We start from the raw sequence: 14,158 nt of genomic DNA on the forward strand, positions 1-14,158 counted from the left end.
AGTTCCTGGCCAATGAGAGCTGCAGAGTCGTCACTCAGGGCGCCACAGGGACAAGCCGGCCGCTTCGGGGAGCAGCGCGGCACGGAGGGAGGGAGGCAGAGTGGACAGGGAGCCGCCTTAGCCCTGCTGCTGGCACATCTCTGCGTGCCCCTTGGGGGGAGGAGGGCAGAAGGGCAGCAGGTTTCCATGCGCCGCCCAGGGCAGGGGCAGCACGTGGAGCCGCCCTCCCCCACCAGGGGCGTGCAGAGACATGCCAGCAGCCGGCTGCTTCTAGGAGCAGCATAGGGCCATGGGCCACAGCATGCAGGCAGCCTGTCTGCCTGAGCCCTGCTGCGCCGCCTGCCGGGACTCGGGGGAAGATTGTCAGATGAGATTTGTCCTGCATTTTGGGGGCCCCCTGTCATCAGGGGCCCCATGCTACCGAACGGCTTGTTTCATGGTAAATCCGCTCCTGAGTCCTATGTCCCTAAATGGCTAGACCCGAAAAGCCTATGCTTTGTAACATGGATAATAAGAGACAGGCAAATGGGGAAAATAGCCAGCAAAAGAGAAAAATTCTCTTTACTCCAATACTGTATCCCCAGAGACTCTAAGATCTTTGAGGTAGGGACAATCATTTACTACAGTTATAATGGGCCTAACATGCTGAGTCCCCTATGCATTATCACAATGTAATGTTAAATAATATTAATAAAAGTGTAACCAAAAAACTGTACTTTCTTTTTCTTTTGCATTTCTCATGAACCTTTGACAGATACTGGGTACTTCATGCATTTTAATACCAGTGCTGGCAGCGTGGGAAACACAGCTACCCTGGAGAGCCGAATTCTGTATCCCAAAAGAGGATTTCAGTGCTTACAATTCTATTATTACAACAGTGGTCATGAAAGTGATAAGCTGAACATCTTAATCAGGGAGTATGCTTTAGACAGCTCCACTAGTGGTTTAAGACTCATTGAAAGGATACAAGGTATGAAATAAAGTTGCTTTATAAATGTGTTCCTTCTGGTTGGATATATATTCAATATGCTTAACAGACTGCTGGGAGGGAAAAGCATACTATAGTGAAGTGGCATTTTTCCTTTATCATTGTTTATCTTTTAACTCCTGTCCTCTGTAGTTTCATTATTTGCTTTCTTCTCTCTTGTTATTGCAGTGATTCTATTAGCTGAGGATATGATGCAACCTCAGTCAGTCATTTTCCAGTAATATAGTCGGTACTACAACTGACTTGCACTTATCATCAATATGGTTCTCTCACCTAACATAGCTAAAGATCCACAAGCATTCATGGTAACTGATCTGAAATTGCAGGTGTGATGGGTTGGATCACAGAAACCCCTTAGGAACTGCCAACTGATGTACCAAGACTACTTTTGTCCCTGCTTTCCTGCCCTGGCAGCTTGAGACTTCAGTGCCCTGCCTGGTTTGAGCCAGACTCGCTAGCCTGCTGCAAACCCAGACCCAAGTCTGAACCATGTCCCCTAACAGCTGTAGGCTTAATTGAAAGCAGGTTAAAAAGTGTTCCTGTCTTTAACACTCAGATGCTCAACTCCCAATGGGGTCCAAACCCTAAATAAATCTGTTTTACCCTGTACAAAGATTACTGGAAGCTTACTGGAACACCTCTGAGGGTGAGGTTTTATCTGTATTCAGTTTGCTTACTGTATTAGACATAAAGTAGAACATGCAACTCTACTTTGCTTGGTAATTCACTTTGTTCTGTCTGTTACTACTTGGAACCACTTAAATCCTACTTTCTGTATTTAATAAAATCACTTTTTAGTTATTAATTAACCCAGAGCATGTATTAATACCGGGGGGCGGGGGGGGGGGGGGAATCACCTGTGCATACCTCTCTATCAGTGTTATAGAGGGCAAATAATTTATGAGTTTACCCTGTATATAGGGTATAATACAGGGTAAACTCATAAATTGTTTGCCCTCTATAACACTGATAGGTACACACAGCTGATTTGCCCCCCCCTCCCCCAGGTATTAATTACCAAGCAAAATAAAGTAGAACACGCAACTCTATGTCTAATACAGTAAGCAAACTGAATACAGATAAAATCTCACCTTCAGAGATGTTCCAGTAAGCTTCCTTTTACAGACTAGCCTCCTTCTAGTCTGGGTCCAGCAATCATTCACACCCCCTGTAGTAGTTACTGTCTTTTGTTCCAGTTTCTCTCAGGTATCCTTGGGGGTGGAGCCAGCTGAAGACAAAATGGAGGGGTCTCCCAGGGGTTTGAATAGACTTTCTCTTGTGGGTGGAGACCCCCTCCTCTCTTCTATGCAAAGTCCAGCTCCAAGATGGAGTTTTGGAGTCACATGGGCAAGTCACATGTCCATGCATGACTCAGAACTTACAGGTAGCAACCATGGTTCACCTGCTGCCTTGAACATCCTCAAGTAGACTTCTTATGTGGATTGGAGCCTTCCAGGATCCATTGTCCGTTAAGTGCTTCTTGATTGGGCACTTAACTTGCACATTCCTTTCTCAGGAAGCTGACGAAATGCTTTACTAAGGCTACTTAGAAATCAAGCACTTACACAGCCAATATTCATAACTTCGAATACAACAATGACACATGCTTACAAATGGGATGAATAGATTCAGTAGATCATAACCTTTACATAGATATGTTACATGGCATAGGTAGCATAAAACATATTCCAGTTATGTCACATACACATTCATAAGCATATTCCATAAAGCCTTATGGGGTGCAACGTCACAGCAGGTAGATGTGTCTTAGACAACATAAAAAGTTGCAGAGCAAATTAATGTTAATAGTTAAGATATTAATATTACAAAAATGGAAAAGTCAGAGTGACTTTAAAAGATTAGCCTAGTGCCCTGGTCTGAGGGATCTTATCAAATTGGAAAAAAATATTTTCAGACATTTATTTAACAGTATTTGGACTATAAATAATGGAGATATCCTATCTCCTAGAGCTGGAAGGGACCTTGAAAGGTCATTGAGTCCAGCCCCCCTGCCTTCACTAGCAGGACTGAGTACTGATTTTGCCCCAGATCCCTAAGTGGCCTCCTCAAGGATTGAACTCACAACCCTGGGTTTAGCAGGCCAATGCTCAAACCACTGAGCTAACCCTCCCCCCAAGTTCTGTGACTAACTTCACAGAAGTATGTGAATAACATATCATAATTTGCAGTTGACACGTAGCATGATATATTCTGTGAGCTTTCAACTGTAAAAAAGTTTTAAGTGATTTAGACACCTAACTCCTACTGGAAATCAACAGGGCTTAGTCACTTGGGCACTTTTCAAAAATTTACTCAATATGCAAGTTGCTTTCCTGTTTCTTTCCTCCCTCTTTTTTGAACATATAATAAACTTTAAAACTGATACAACCCCCACCAATCTCCAGGTTTACAGGACCAGTCTACAATAGTGTATTTCCCATATAAGGACTAATTAAAATGCATTGAAATCTACAGAAGTTTTTTCATTGATTCATCAGGTTTTGGATCAGGCACAAGACTTTTTGTCATTGTTAATAAGTCAGAGCAGATCTCATTAGAAAAGATAAATGCATAATAATTATACATAGACTACCCAGTTATCCATATGCTTACTCTTTTAGACTAAAGAATAATAAATACTAAATAATAATAAATAGACTTGTTCCCCTTTACAACTGAGGTTTGTTCTACACTTAAAAGTTAGTCAATATAGCTATGTTGACCAAGGGTGTGAAAAACACCACACATCCATGGACATAGCTATGCCGATCTAACCGTCCCCTTCCCCCCAGTGTAGATGCAGCTATGTTGAGGAAAGAATAGTAGCTATCAATCATTTAGGGAGGCGGTATTCCCACACTAACAGAAAAAACCTGTCAATGCAGGCTGTGACTACAGGGTTATGCCAGCATAGTTATGTTGACATGGTTATGTGGGTATAGTCTGCATAGTGTAGACATAGCCTACATCTAATTGGACCTGTTTGCTTGCAAGGTCTTCCCTGTAGCAAATATCAAGTCCTCTATGCCTTTTTTCCTGCGTGCTTGATTGCCTCATGAACCTCACCTGCTGGTTGCTCTGGTGCTCTTGGCATCCCCATACACTATCAGATTCCTCTCATACAAACGGGTATCAGGGCTTCTCAGGGCCTGTATAGACCTCAGGTTAATTTAAAGGGAACCCCTAACTCTCACTAAACCTATCCTGACAGAAAGTTTACTCTCTATATACTTCAGCCTACTTCTTGAAATCTGTCTCATGGATATTTGGTTGCAGTACAGGGTGGATAAGTCAATGGATTTAAAAAAAAATATTTAAATCAGATTTTTTCAAAAAATGTATATTAGGTACAGGGGTTTTTTTTTTAAACAAAACTATTTAAAATTAAATTTGAAATTGAAAACCTATGTTAAGGCCTAAATTTATTATCTATTAATCATTTAAACTAAATACACACAAACAAAAAACCAACCTTTAAGCAGTACACATTTGCTGCCAAGTTTTAAAGGAAGTCAAACCACTGAATTGGTGGAAGTCACTGGCTAAGCACCTGGAACCAGTTTGTTGACATGCTAAACCAGAGTTTGATAGCAGTAGTCTCTTCTGCAGCTGCAGAGAATATTTTCTGCATTTCAGTTTATTCAACTGGTGCAGTTCAATGATTAATTAATTCAAAGTTAAGAAAGCAGTTGGCAACCAAGAAAACAGGTATGAGAGGATGAGATCTGCTAGTTCCAAAATCCTGGAGAACATGGTGATAGGAAATAATCCATTCAATTCACTAAATACAGATAATATTTCCTTTGCTTAATAAATCAGGTAGTTTTCAATACAAAATGTTTGATAAACTTTTTTTCCTTATGCATCTAGAATATTTAAGGTACACACAGCTATTTTTTATTTAATAAAAAAATTAAAATGCTGCTCTTGTGCATTTTAATTGATTTGAATTTCCATACAAATACAGCTTGACACAAATCACAAGTAAAAATTAATCTAGTAAATAAGAAATGCATCATTCAACATTTTCTAATATAAAAATGTAAAAATTAAGAATCTGACTATGTATAAATTAAGCTATATAACTGCTTAAATAAATATGTACAGATATAGCATATTCTCCTGGTTAGGAAAAAGAAGCACCAAATTTAGTGCAAAAGTTATATTTAGTTGCAAATCAACATGTTTTAATGGTTACCAACCAATGAGAATCAGTCTTTCTTTAGGAAAATAATTAAATGGTACAAAGGCAAAACAAAAATAAAATGTATTTAAATCAAGGTTTCTTGCTTGCTGATTTACATCATGATTAAAATCGGTAATTTAAATAGATCTGATTTAAAATAAATCCATCCTTTTCTGTTCTTGAGATATGCAGCTGTTTATGTGCATGGGCTGTGTTTTGGTGGTGGTAGAGGTGGATTATTTTGTTTAGGAGAGGTTTGTTACAGAGATACTAGGTAATATTTTGTGCATGTCCAGTTATCACAACATTTGGATTAGCTCACTGCCAAATTCTTTGGAAAATATATAATCAAGAAAAAGAAATCTCCAAGAACAATAACTTTTTCCCACTATTAAATTCATAAATATTATGCGTGTTAAAGAACTAAACATATGTTAGAAAATTAGAAGGGAAAAGAATGTGCTCCTGCACGCATATTTAAATTTCATGATAAGCAGCGTTTATAAGAGAGATATTGACACAACCTCAACTCTAGTGGAATTAATAAATTTTTGTGTAATGTCATAACAGGTCCTGAATACTGTACAGCATTTGACTGCTTTGTTTGCCATCTTTTTCAGGTTCACCTCTGGATTATTGGCAGCTTTACCATGTTCCTTTGACAGCCACAAGGAAATTCAGGATTGTATTTGAAGGCGTAAAAGGAAATGGTTCATCAAATGGAGGCCTCTCTATTGATGACATTAACCTTTCAGAAACACAGTGTCCCCATCATGTCTGGCATATACGAAATTTCACACATCTCCTCAATACAAGTCCTGCAGGGAGAAAAATATACAGTCCGCCTTTTTACTCTAGTAAAGGATATGCTTTTCAGGTTGGCTTGTATGTGAATGGTACCAATGACAACCCATTTAACTTAGCGATATATTTGCACTTAATCTCTGGAGTAAATGATGATCATCTGCAGTGGCCTTGTGAATGGCAACAAGCTACTATGATGCTGTTGGATCAAAATCCTGATATTCGTCAACGCATGTCAAATCAAAGAAGTGTAACAACAGATCTATCTGTATTAACAGGTTAGTTAAAAACTGATGACTACAATGTCTTGTTTATCCAACACATTGTCTTGCTTTTGTAAGAAAAGAACAAAAAGACAATGGGTCAAATTCTCTCCTGGTACAATTAGGTGCAGCTCCATTGTCTTCAATGGAGTTTCACCTATTTACATTAGTAGGGAATTTGGTGCAATGGAAGGAAGCAGTGACATAGGGGAATTGTGTGTCCCAGAGCAGGATAATAGGGTTGAGCAGGGGCCTTGGGTGGCATCCTTTATATTTATTCTTCAGGACACACACATTTTTTTTGCATGTTCTCTGTATGTATATCTATCTCCTCACTGTATGTTCCATTCTATGCATCTGATGAAGTTGGCTGTAGCCCACGAAAGCTTATGCTCAAATAAATTTGTTAGTCTCTAAGGTGCCACAAGTACTCCTGTTCTTTTTGCAGATACAGACTAACACTGCTGCTACTCTGAAACCTACCAGCAAATGCTTCACTTTGAGAACCACCAAACTAATGCATTTTAAAAATTAATCCGGTGTTATCAATTTTTCTTCCAACTTTATTCCAAAAAAAGATTCCACAACAGTTTTTTTGGATGACACAGAGAATAGGCCTCATGTTCCTCTGCTCCTATCACAAGATAAAAATCTATTTAGCAAACCACCAGAAGACTTTCTTGATATAGCTTCCTGAGGGACACATCGCACTTGAGTTGATTCTCAGGCCCGGGAAGCATGGTGGGGAGAGAGACAGTAATTTATATAATCCTACAACCAATATAACTCCTTATCTGAGTTTTGAGTAATTTCCTGTTTAAATATGCAGGACACACACATCTTTTTCCCCCCTTGCAGATTCCTCATCTTATTTTTGGGACAGGCCAGACAAAGTAGGATCGCCTGCTAATTTCGCTAATGGGACTCAATTCATGAGAGGGCCAGGACGTGGAACTAGTGGATTTCTAACTCATGAAAGGCTTAGAAGCCTCAACTTCATTAAAGAAGATGGTGTTTACATTCTTTTAACAATGGAAGGTATGTAAGCATTGATGGTAGCTATATAAAGTTACTCTTTATAATGCAGTAAGCATGCAGTATGATGTTTTTAGTACTAGATAAGGCTGCAGTCCTACAAACATATATGCACATGATTAATTTTATGCGTGAGTAGCCTGGCAATCAGCAGGCCTACTCATGTATTTAAAGTTAATCATGTGCTTGACTAAATGTATGGATAGCTATATTCACTGTATAATCATCTACCTAGCTCATTTCTAGTTTAAAAATCTAAGTATACAATATGTGATGTTATTCCTATACAAAATTTCTTAGCTAGACCATTCTGGTCTCTTATCTGTTTCTGAATGTAAACTGTAAAACATGGCAGAGGAATTTCATGCTGCTGAAAGGTGAAAATACCAGTTATTTATTTATAACAGCTGAAAATTGCTTAGGATGTGTCACAGCCAGTGGATTATTGCTACTCACTTTTAGAATTCATCAGTAATGCAAACTTGTGTGTGTTATGTATTCTCATTTTCATGTAGGGAAATATGTCCATCTGCAGAAAATCAGAGAGTTTCAAAAACAGGGTAATGGAAAAGTCTTATAGCTGGTCTATTAAAAAATAGTATGGCATGAAAACCTCTTGCATTTTTTTTTCCTTTAGATATCTCACATCTGATATCAACTGAACAAAACATTTCAGTCACCACCACCACCACCAGTCCCACAACAGTACCAGTGACAGCAACTCCAAATTTCTGTGTAAATGGTGGTATCGCCGTTGTCGTAGATGAAAAACCAGTGTGCAGGTAACTGACTTAATTCAATCCCAAGATTAATTTTATGATCAGAAAAAAAAAACATGTAGTAGAGTTTGTTATTCAAGAAAATAAACTAAACTTTTTACCCTCGGAGAAGACTGGCAGGTTTTAATACAGTGAATTTCCAACATCACAAATCCAGGTGACTAAATTTGTGACCAGATTGGGCAATACAGCTTTTCCCAGTCTCAGCCTTTTCCTATTTTAAAGTATTCTGTTTTAATTTATTTTAATTTATATTTATTTTTAATAGATTTGTTAATGTGTTGTCATAATTATTACCTCATCCTAATCTGAGAGTTAAATATTAATGGAGATGAAACAGAAGTTAAATGTAATCTCAAGGGAATTGATATTTTTGAAACAAGAAGTCAACATATGTATTATTACATGCATTCTGAACAGTTTCTTCAGAAATATCAGGTGGTCCTGATTATGGCTCTGAATTTCAAAAGTGTAACTGTTTGCCTTTGAAACTAAAGGGGACATGAAGCTTGATGACTAAACTAGGTTTTTGCCTTCAAGGATGTGAATAGCAGCATTTATGTAATTTATTACAGCTAAGCAAGGTGGATTCATTTATATATGCAATCTGATTGGTTAACATTGTTCCAGATCTCAGTATCATCATCCTTTCAGTTGCTTAGTAGTACAGCAATGTCATGCCAGAGCATGCACACCTTGAGACTTCTGTGAGGTAGAATTCTGAAGGCCAAATGCATCAAACTTTTAATTTAAGCCCTGATCATGCAAAATCTCATTGAAGCCAATGCACTTCATGTAAGCTCATAGTTTCGATGCAAGTGGATCCTTTTCTAGAACTGTGGCCATAATTTAATAGGGAGTTTAAAGGGGCCAGACAGCCACAAACTTCAGCCTACAGGGCTGCCAGGCTTATGGATTAGAAGGAAGGTGGCAGTTGTAAACTCAGTAGTATTATAAATTTACAGTAATATTTTTCAATAAAGAACTCAGGAGCACCTGCTCCATGTGCCAGAACTTATATTTCCTGGGGACAACAGCAGCCCTGGCTAAGGAGAAGGAAGTAGTTCTTTAGAACAGAAGGCAATTTCAACTTTTTGGTGGAATTTGTCCAGCTCTGTTTGAGTCTTACCAATTTCTTTTGGAGTTGCCCGAGCATAAGGAAAATCCCCAAGTGGCAGCCCTACACCAACATCCCACCCAGCTACTGGGTGAGGAGGCCTGGCCAAGGAAAGGGGACATGACTGAAGCATCTTCAGTTGAGCCAACCACAGAATTGGGGTACTTTGCTTCCTTGGCTCCAGCTCCCGTGCCAAACTCTACTTGGTCAGACCTGAGAATTTGGCCCATAGTTCCTGTCCTGATTGTCTTCCAGTTTAAAAATTGATAGATGAGATTAATTGATAATGAGGGAGAGAGGAAGAGGTGAGGGTGCAGAAGAAGAGGGTTGCTAGAACATGCTAATTGAGTTCTTTTGAATTGTAAGGATAGCGTAAGGCATCTGGATGGTTCCACCAGGTGAGTTGGTTGAGCTGCTTTTGTTGATAACCCTCTGCTCCCATCCACACACTCTTTTGAAGTGATTGGCTGAAGGCAACAGAAGTGCAACAGAGAGGAGATGAGCATGGCAGGGGGGCAGAACTGCAGCAGGTCAGTACAATGAATTAACTGTAACACCGGCAAACCAAATAACAGCTCTGCTGGTAGTAGCACCAGTTTCCCGGAGTAGAAAATTAATTTTGTATTACCAGGAATGCCATCAGTTCAAGGGGGAAAAGAAGAGCTTAAACAGCAGCCAGAGGGAAGAGAGGTCCAAGGACACTGAATTCTCCTCATAGATGGTGCCTTTTCAGTGGTGGATTGTTTTTTTTTAATAGGGCCACATACAATCAAGACAACTGCTAAAGTAATCAGAATGATCAACCAGTCTGGCCTTTAGACTTTCCCTAGAAGGCTGTCAACTAGAGTGGCTCCATTTGGAACAGGATAGCAAAGGGCAACAGCATCAAGGTGGCAGCTCAAGTAGTGTGTATGTACCGATGGGAATACCCTATAGAGCAACTTTAATTCAGAGTTAGATTGCATCATGAAGGTTTAGTGTATACTAATAACGAACCTACAGTTTACAGAACTGTATCTTTCTTTAATTTTTGTTAGCTGTTGAATAGGTGTTGCTCTTATTTTATAGATGTCCAGCAGGTGATGACTGGTGGTATATGGGAGAAAAGTGTGAGAAGAGAGGCTCAACTAAAGAAAATATTATAATAGCTGTTTCTTCGACAATTGCTGTATTTGTCATTATGCTACTTGTCACTATTATAAGTATATGTTGCATGAGGAAGAAATACCACCAAAAAATGATAAACAACAAAGAAGCTTGGATTTTAGAAAACGTAAGTATTTGTCTTTTTAGTTAAAAGATTCGGGTATTTTCTAAACAAGACTTTTTCGCAAAGTAATTGTGTGCTGAATAGGTGATATAGTTACATTAAGAAAAGTGAACTTAAATGAACAGGAGCTGAACAAATGTCAGGGAAAAAAGAAGATGTCCAAGACACTCTGGCTTGATACTTAAAAAAGATAAAATAAAAAGCCTGTAACTTACTAAACAAGGTGGCAAGGTTTCAATCCATTTATCTGAAGTACTTCCTTTCCTCCATTCTAAATAGTATTATCTAAATCCAATCCCTGCATCTAATGTCAGTTGCTTATATACATGGGCGGCTCTATGTTTTTTGCCACCCCAAGCACGGCAGTAAGGCGGGCTTCGGTGGCACCCCTGTGGGTAGTCCGCAGTCACACGGATTTGGTTTCTGCGGGTGGTCTGCCTGTCCTGTGGCTTTGGCGGACTTGCCGCCGAATTGCTGCTGAAACCGCGGGACCGGCGGACCTCCTGCGGGCACGCCGCTGAAGGCTGCCTGACCACCGCCCTTACAGCGACCGACATGTCACCCCCCCCGCGGCTTGCCATCCCAGGCACGTGCTTGCTGCGCTGGTGCCTGGAGCCGCCCTTGCTTATATAACCTGTATCAGTATGCCTACACACCCACAATGGTAAGCCTCCCAGTCTGTGTAGACAGACTCACGCTAGCACGCTGAAAAGAGCAGTATAGACAGCATTTTGAAGTTGTGGCTCAGACTTCACTGCCCAAGCTCTAGCTGAGGGAGTGGGGTGGGCTCCAGAGTCCAAGCTGCAATTTCAAAGCGCTGTCTATACAGCTGTTTTTAGTGCAATAGTGCAAGCCTGAGTCTGTCAACCCAGGCTGGGCAGCTTGCTACCGCAGGCTGCATATGTACACGTACACACACACACACACACACACACACACACACACACCCCTCTCTTTCACTGTCTCTCGCTGTGTGTAAACCTGATTTCCAACTGGTAACTGTCCTCATCTTCTCTGGCCTCAGTCATTCCCAAACTTAAAACATCTGATCTGCTACTGCATTTTCTACTATTTTTATTAAATGCTTATCTTAAAACATCTGGGTTTCTGCACAGGAGGACAAGCATCTTTGTCTAACGGCCGCTCCTTTTGCAAATAAAAGGTTTTTGATATAATATGTTAAAATAATAAAATAATAAAAAAATAATTAACAATAAAGAAGAGAGCAGGTTAAAACTGTTTTAAAAACCAGAATCACCGAATCAGGTGGCCTTCACTGAATCCTGAATAAAACAGGGTCTCTGGCAGTCTTCTTGAGGCAGGGAGTTGTACATATGTAGTCTTAAACTGAAAAAACTCTTTATTCCAATCTGATCAAGATGAAACCTCAAAATACAGCAAGGATGAAGAACTGGCTAATCCCAGCATCCATAGCAAGGCACGGGAGTACCCTGTAAATGTAGAGAACAGCAATAATGCAGTACAAGTCTTCCAACAGCATACCGACAAAGATTCACTTCCCCCTAAAATTTCTGTCTCTTATCTTGTCTTGATCTGCACTCAAATTACACTGTTCAATGTTGTTCCTGAAAATTGTTGTTTGTGTTTCTAGAGTCATTCAAGTTTTGGCATTTCCCTTAGTTATAAAATGCATTTTTTTCATTTAACAGAATAGACATCTGTGACATAAAATGAATGAAATCTGAGACATAAAATCCAATGACCAAGAGATCAGTGTTTGAAGTCACCTGGATACCTCAACCACACAATTATTTTACAGTTATTGTTCATCTTAGCCATCCTGCTAAAATCTGTTAAGAATGAAAAATTAAGCATCGTCTTAGATAAAGTCTGTGTACTATGACAAGATCAATAAAGTATCTGAAATTGGTAGGCCTAAGGCTTCTACTCATTGTACATGGAAATGTGTCAAGCATGCACAGAAGCAGGGGCGGGGCTTATAGATGCCGGCAGCGCGGAAAGCAAGCCCCCCCCCCCCGCTCCTGCCCCCCTCAACCGTAGGCGGACAGGAGCCAGAGGGACGCTCCCTCCTCCCCCCACCGCCAGCCCTGCGAACATGGCTGCAGCACGGCCGCGCTTCTCCTGCCTGCTCCTCGCCCTAGTTGCCCTGCTCTGCCCTGCTCCTGCCTGTGCAGTAGCCCCTCTGCTTGGCCACCAAGCACCTGGACCGGCACTTCACCGAGCGCAAGCACTGCACAAACCCAGAGTGCAGCAGTAAGTGGGTGCTGGGCGCTGGGGTCCCCGGACAGGACCTGCCTGCTGGATCCTGAGGCTAGCACTGCGGGGGGGGGCTGTGCCAGGCAGGCTCTGGGAGGGAGGACGGGGGGGGTACGATGCTGCTCTGGGTAATCCGTACGGGGTGGGGTGATGATGCTGCAGGGATGGGAGACCCATGGGGAGGCCGGGGTGGAGGCAGTGCTCTCGGGGCCGGCCCTTGGGCAGGGCCACGGGGCCGCATTTGTGGGCACCGCGATCCAGCCGCGAACCAGACGCTTCTCCGTCCCTCTAAAGGGCCAGTAGCCCGGTGTCCCATCGGGCTGGTTCTCCCATGCGTGCTGGCCCAGCCCCAGTGCGGGGTATGAGGGGAGGCGTGTGTTTGGCCGGCCATTGTCTCCCCACCCCCATCTGCAGTGTTGGTACGTTCCGAGCGGAGTGGGAGGGGACGAGTGGCAGTTGGCCAAGAGTGGGCAGAGGGAGGGGGCTGGGGGACGTGGCCTGAGCGCACCCTATGATGCTGGGCAGTGGGGGCGGGGTCCAGGCACGCACGGGGGAGGGGCCGCCCGGGGCCCCACCGCAGAGTGCGGTCAGTGTGCACGAGGCAGCAGTTGGCGCGGCTTGTTCCTTTTTTTTGCTCCGGCTTTTTTTTTTTTTTTGGCTCCGCCCCCCGGTGTCCCAATATTTCACTTCTGTCATCTGGCCACCCTATCTCTGGGCCTAATCAGATTGAGCACTAGAAATTAATGATCTACTAGATTATGTAGATTTGGATGTACAGTGCCCAGAGGTGTAACTTACTACAAAGAATGTGCCAAGAGATTTTGCAGATCTGTAGGCAATTCACCAATACATATTTCATATTAATTTTAGATACTAAGTACTTGAAAAAGTATTAACATAATAGCAAATACAACTTGTCAAAAAAAAAAGATGAAAAATTTTGAAAACTGAAAAAATTTACTAAAAAACAGAACTTCCTGCCCTGAACAATTGAAAAATGAAAATTTCTACCCAAAAATCATAATCCAAAAATTTTAATTTCTTTAGATTTTTTTTGTGTGTAAAATAGTTACCATTTCCCCATCGGCTCTGGGATCAAGGCATTTCAACAACATTGTCTGAAAATGCAGCTAATATTTTTAAAGCATTTTTAGCCATTTTCTATTAGCCTTTGTTGGCGCTGAAGGCTACAGAGACCAGTCAGGCAAAACTAATAATGGTGATTAGAGGCAATAAGCAGGGTGGATTAAAACTATATATCTGTATCTTACTGTATCTGATTTGAAATAACTTCCCTTGTCTGAGGCACCTCACTGATCAATTTGCATGTAAGTAGTCAAAAACACCCCAGCTCTTAAAATATGTAGACAGATTTGCATGGATTTATGTAACAGCAGACACACAAAAAAGTCTTATGATTTTATATGTTTCAACTAGCTCTGACTAAAAATATTTAAGAATGGAATGTTGTAAATAAT

The 14,158-nt window shown here is 41.1% G+C and overlaps 1 protein-coding gene across 1 annotated transcript in view; it reads left to right on the forward strand.

Annotated features, from left to right (window-relative positions):
- MEP1B (meprin A subunit beta) overlaps positions 1–12,258 on the forward strand; it is a 38,045-nt gene extending 25,787 nt beyond the window's left edge. The window contains exons 10-15 of the mRNA XM_034759440.1: positions 755–970; positions 5,795–6,256; positions 7,100–7,279; positions 7,914–8,058; positions 10,241–10,445; positions 12,113–12,258. Of these exons, the coding sequence (XP_034615331.1) occupies positions 755–970; positions 5,795–6,256; positions 7,100–7,279; positions 7,914–8,058; positions 10,241–10,445; positions 12,113–12,127 (1,223 nt within the window). The 3' untranslated portion in view covers positions 12,128–12,258. The remainder of the gene's footprint in view (positions 1–754; positions 971–5,794; positions 6,257–7,099; positions 7,280–7,913; positions 8,059–10,240; positions 10,446–12,112) is intronic.
- Positions 12,259–14,158: the final 1,900 nt, after the last annotated feature.

The sequence above is a fragment of the Trachemys scripta genome, chromosome 2 (genome assembly GCF_013100865.1).
Source record: "Trachemys scripta elegans isolate TJP31775 chromosome 2, CAS_Tse_1.0, whole genome shotgun sequence".
NCBI classification, from domain to species: domain Eukaryota; kingdom Metazoa; phylum Chordata; order Testudines; family Emydidae; genus Trachemys; species Trachemys scripta.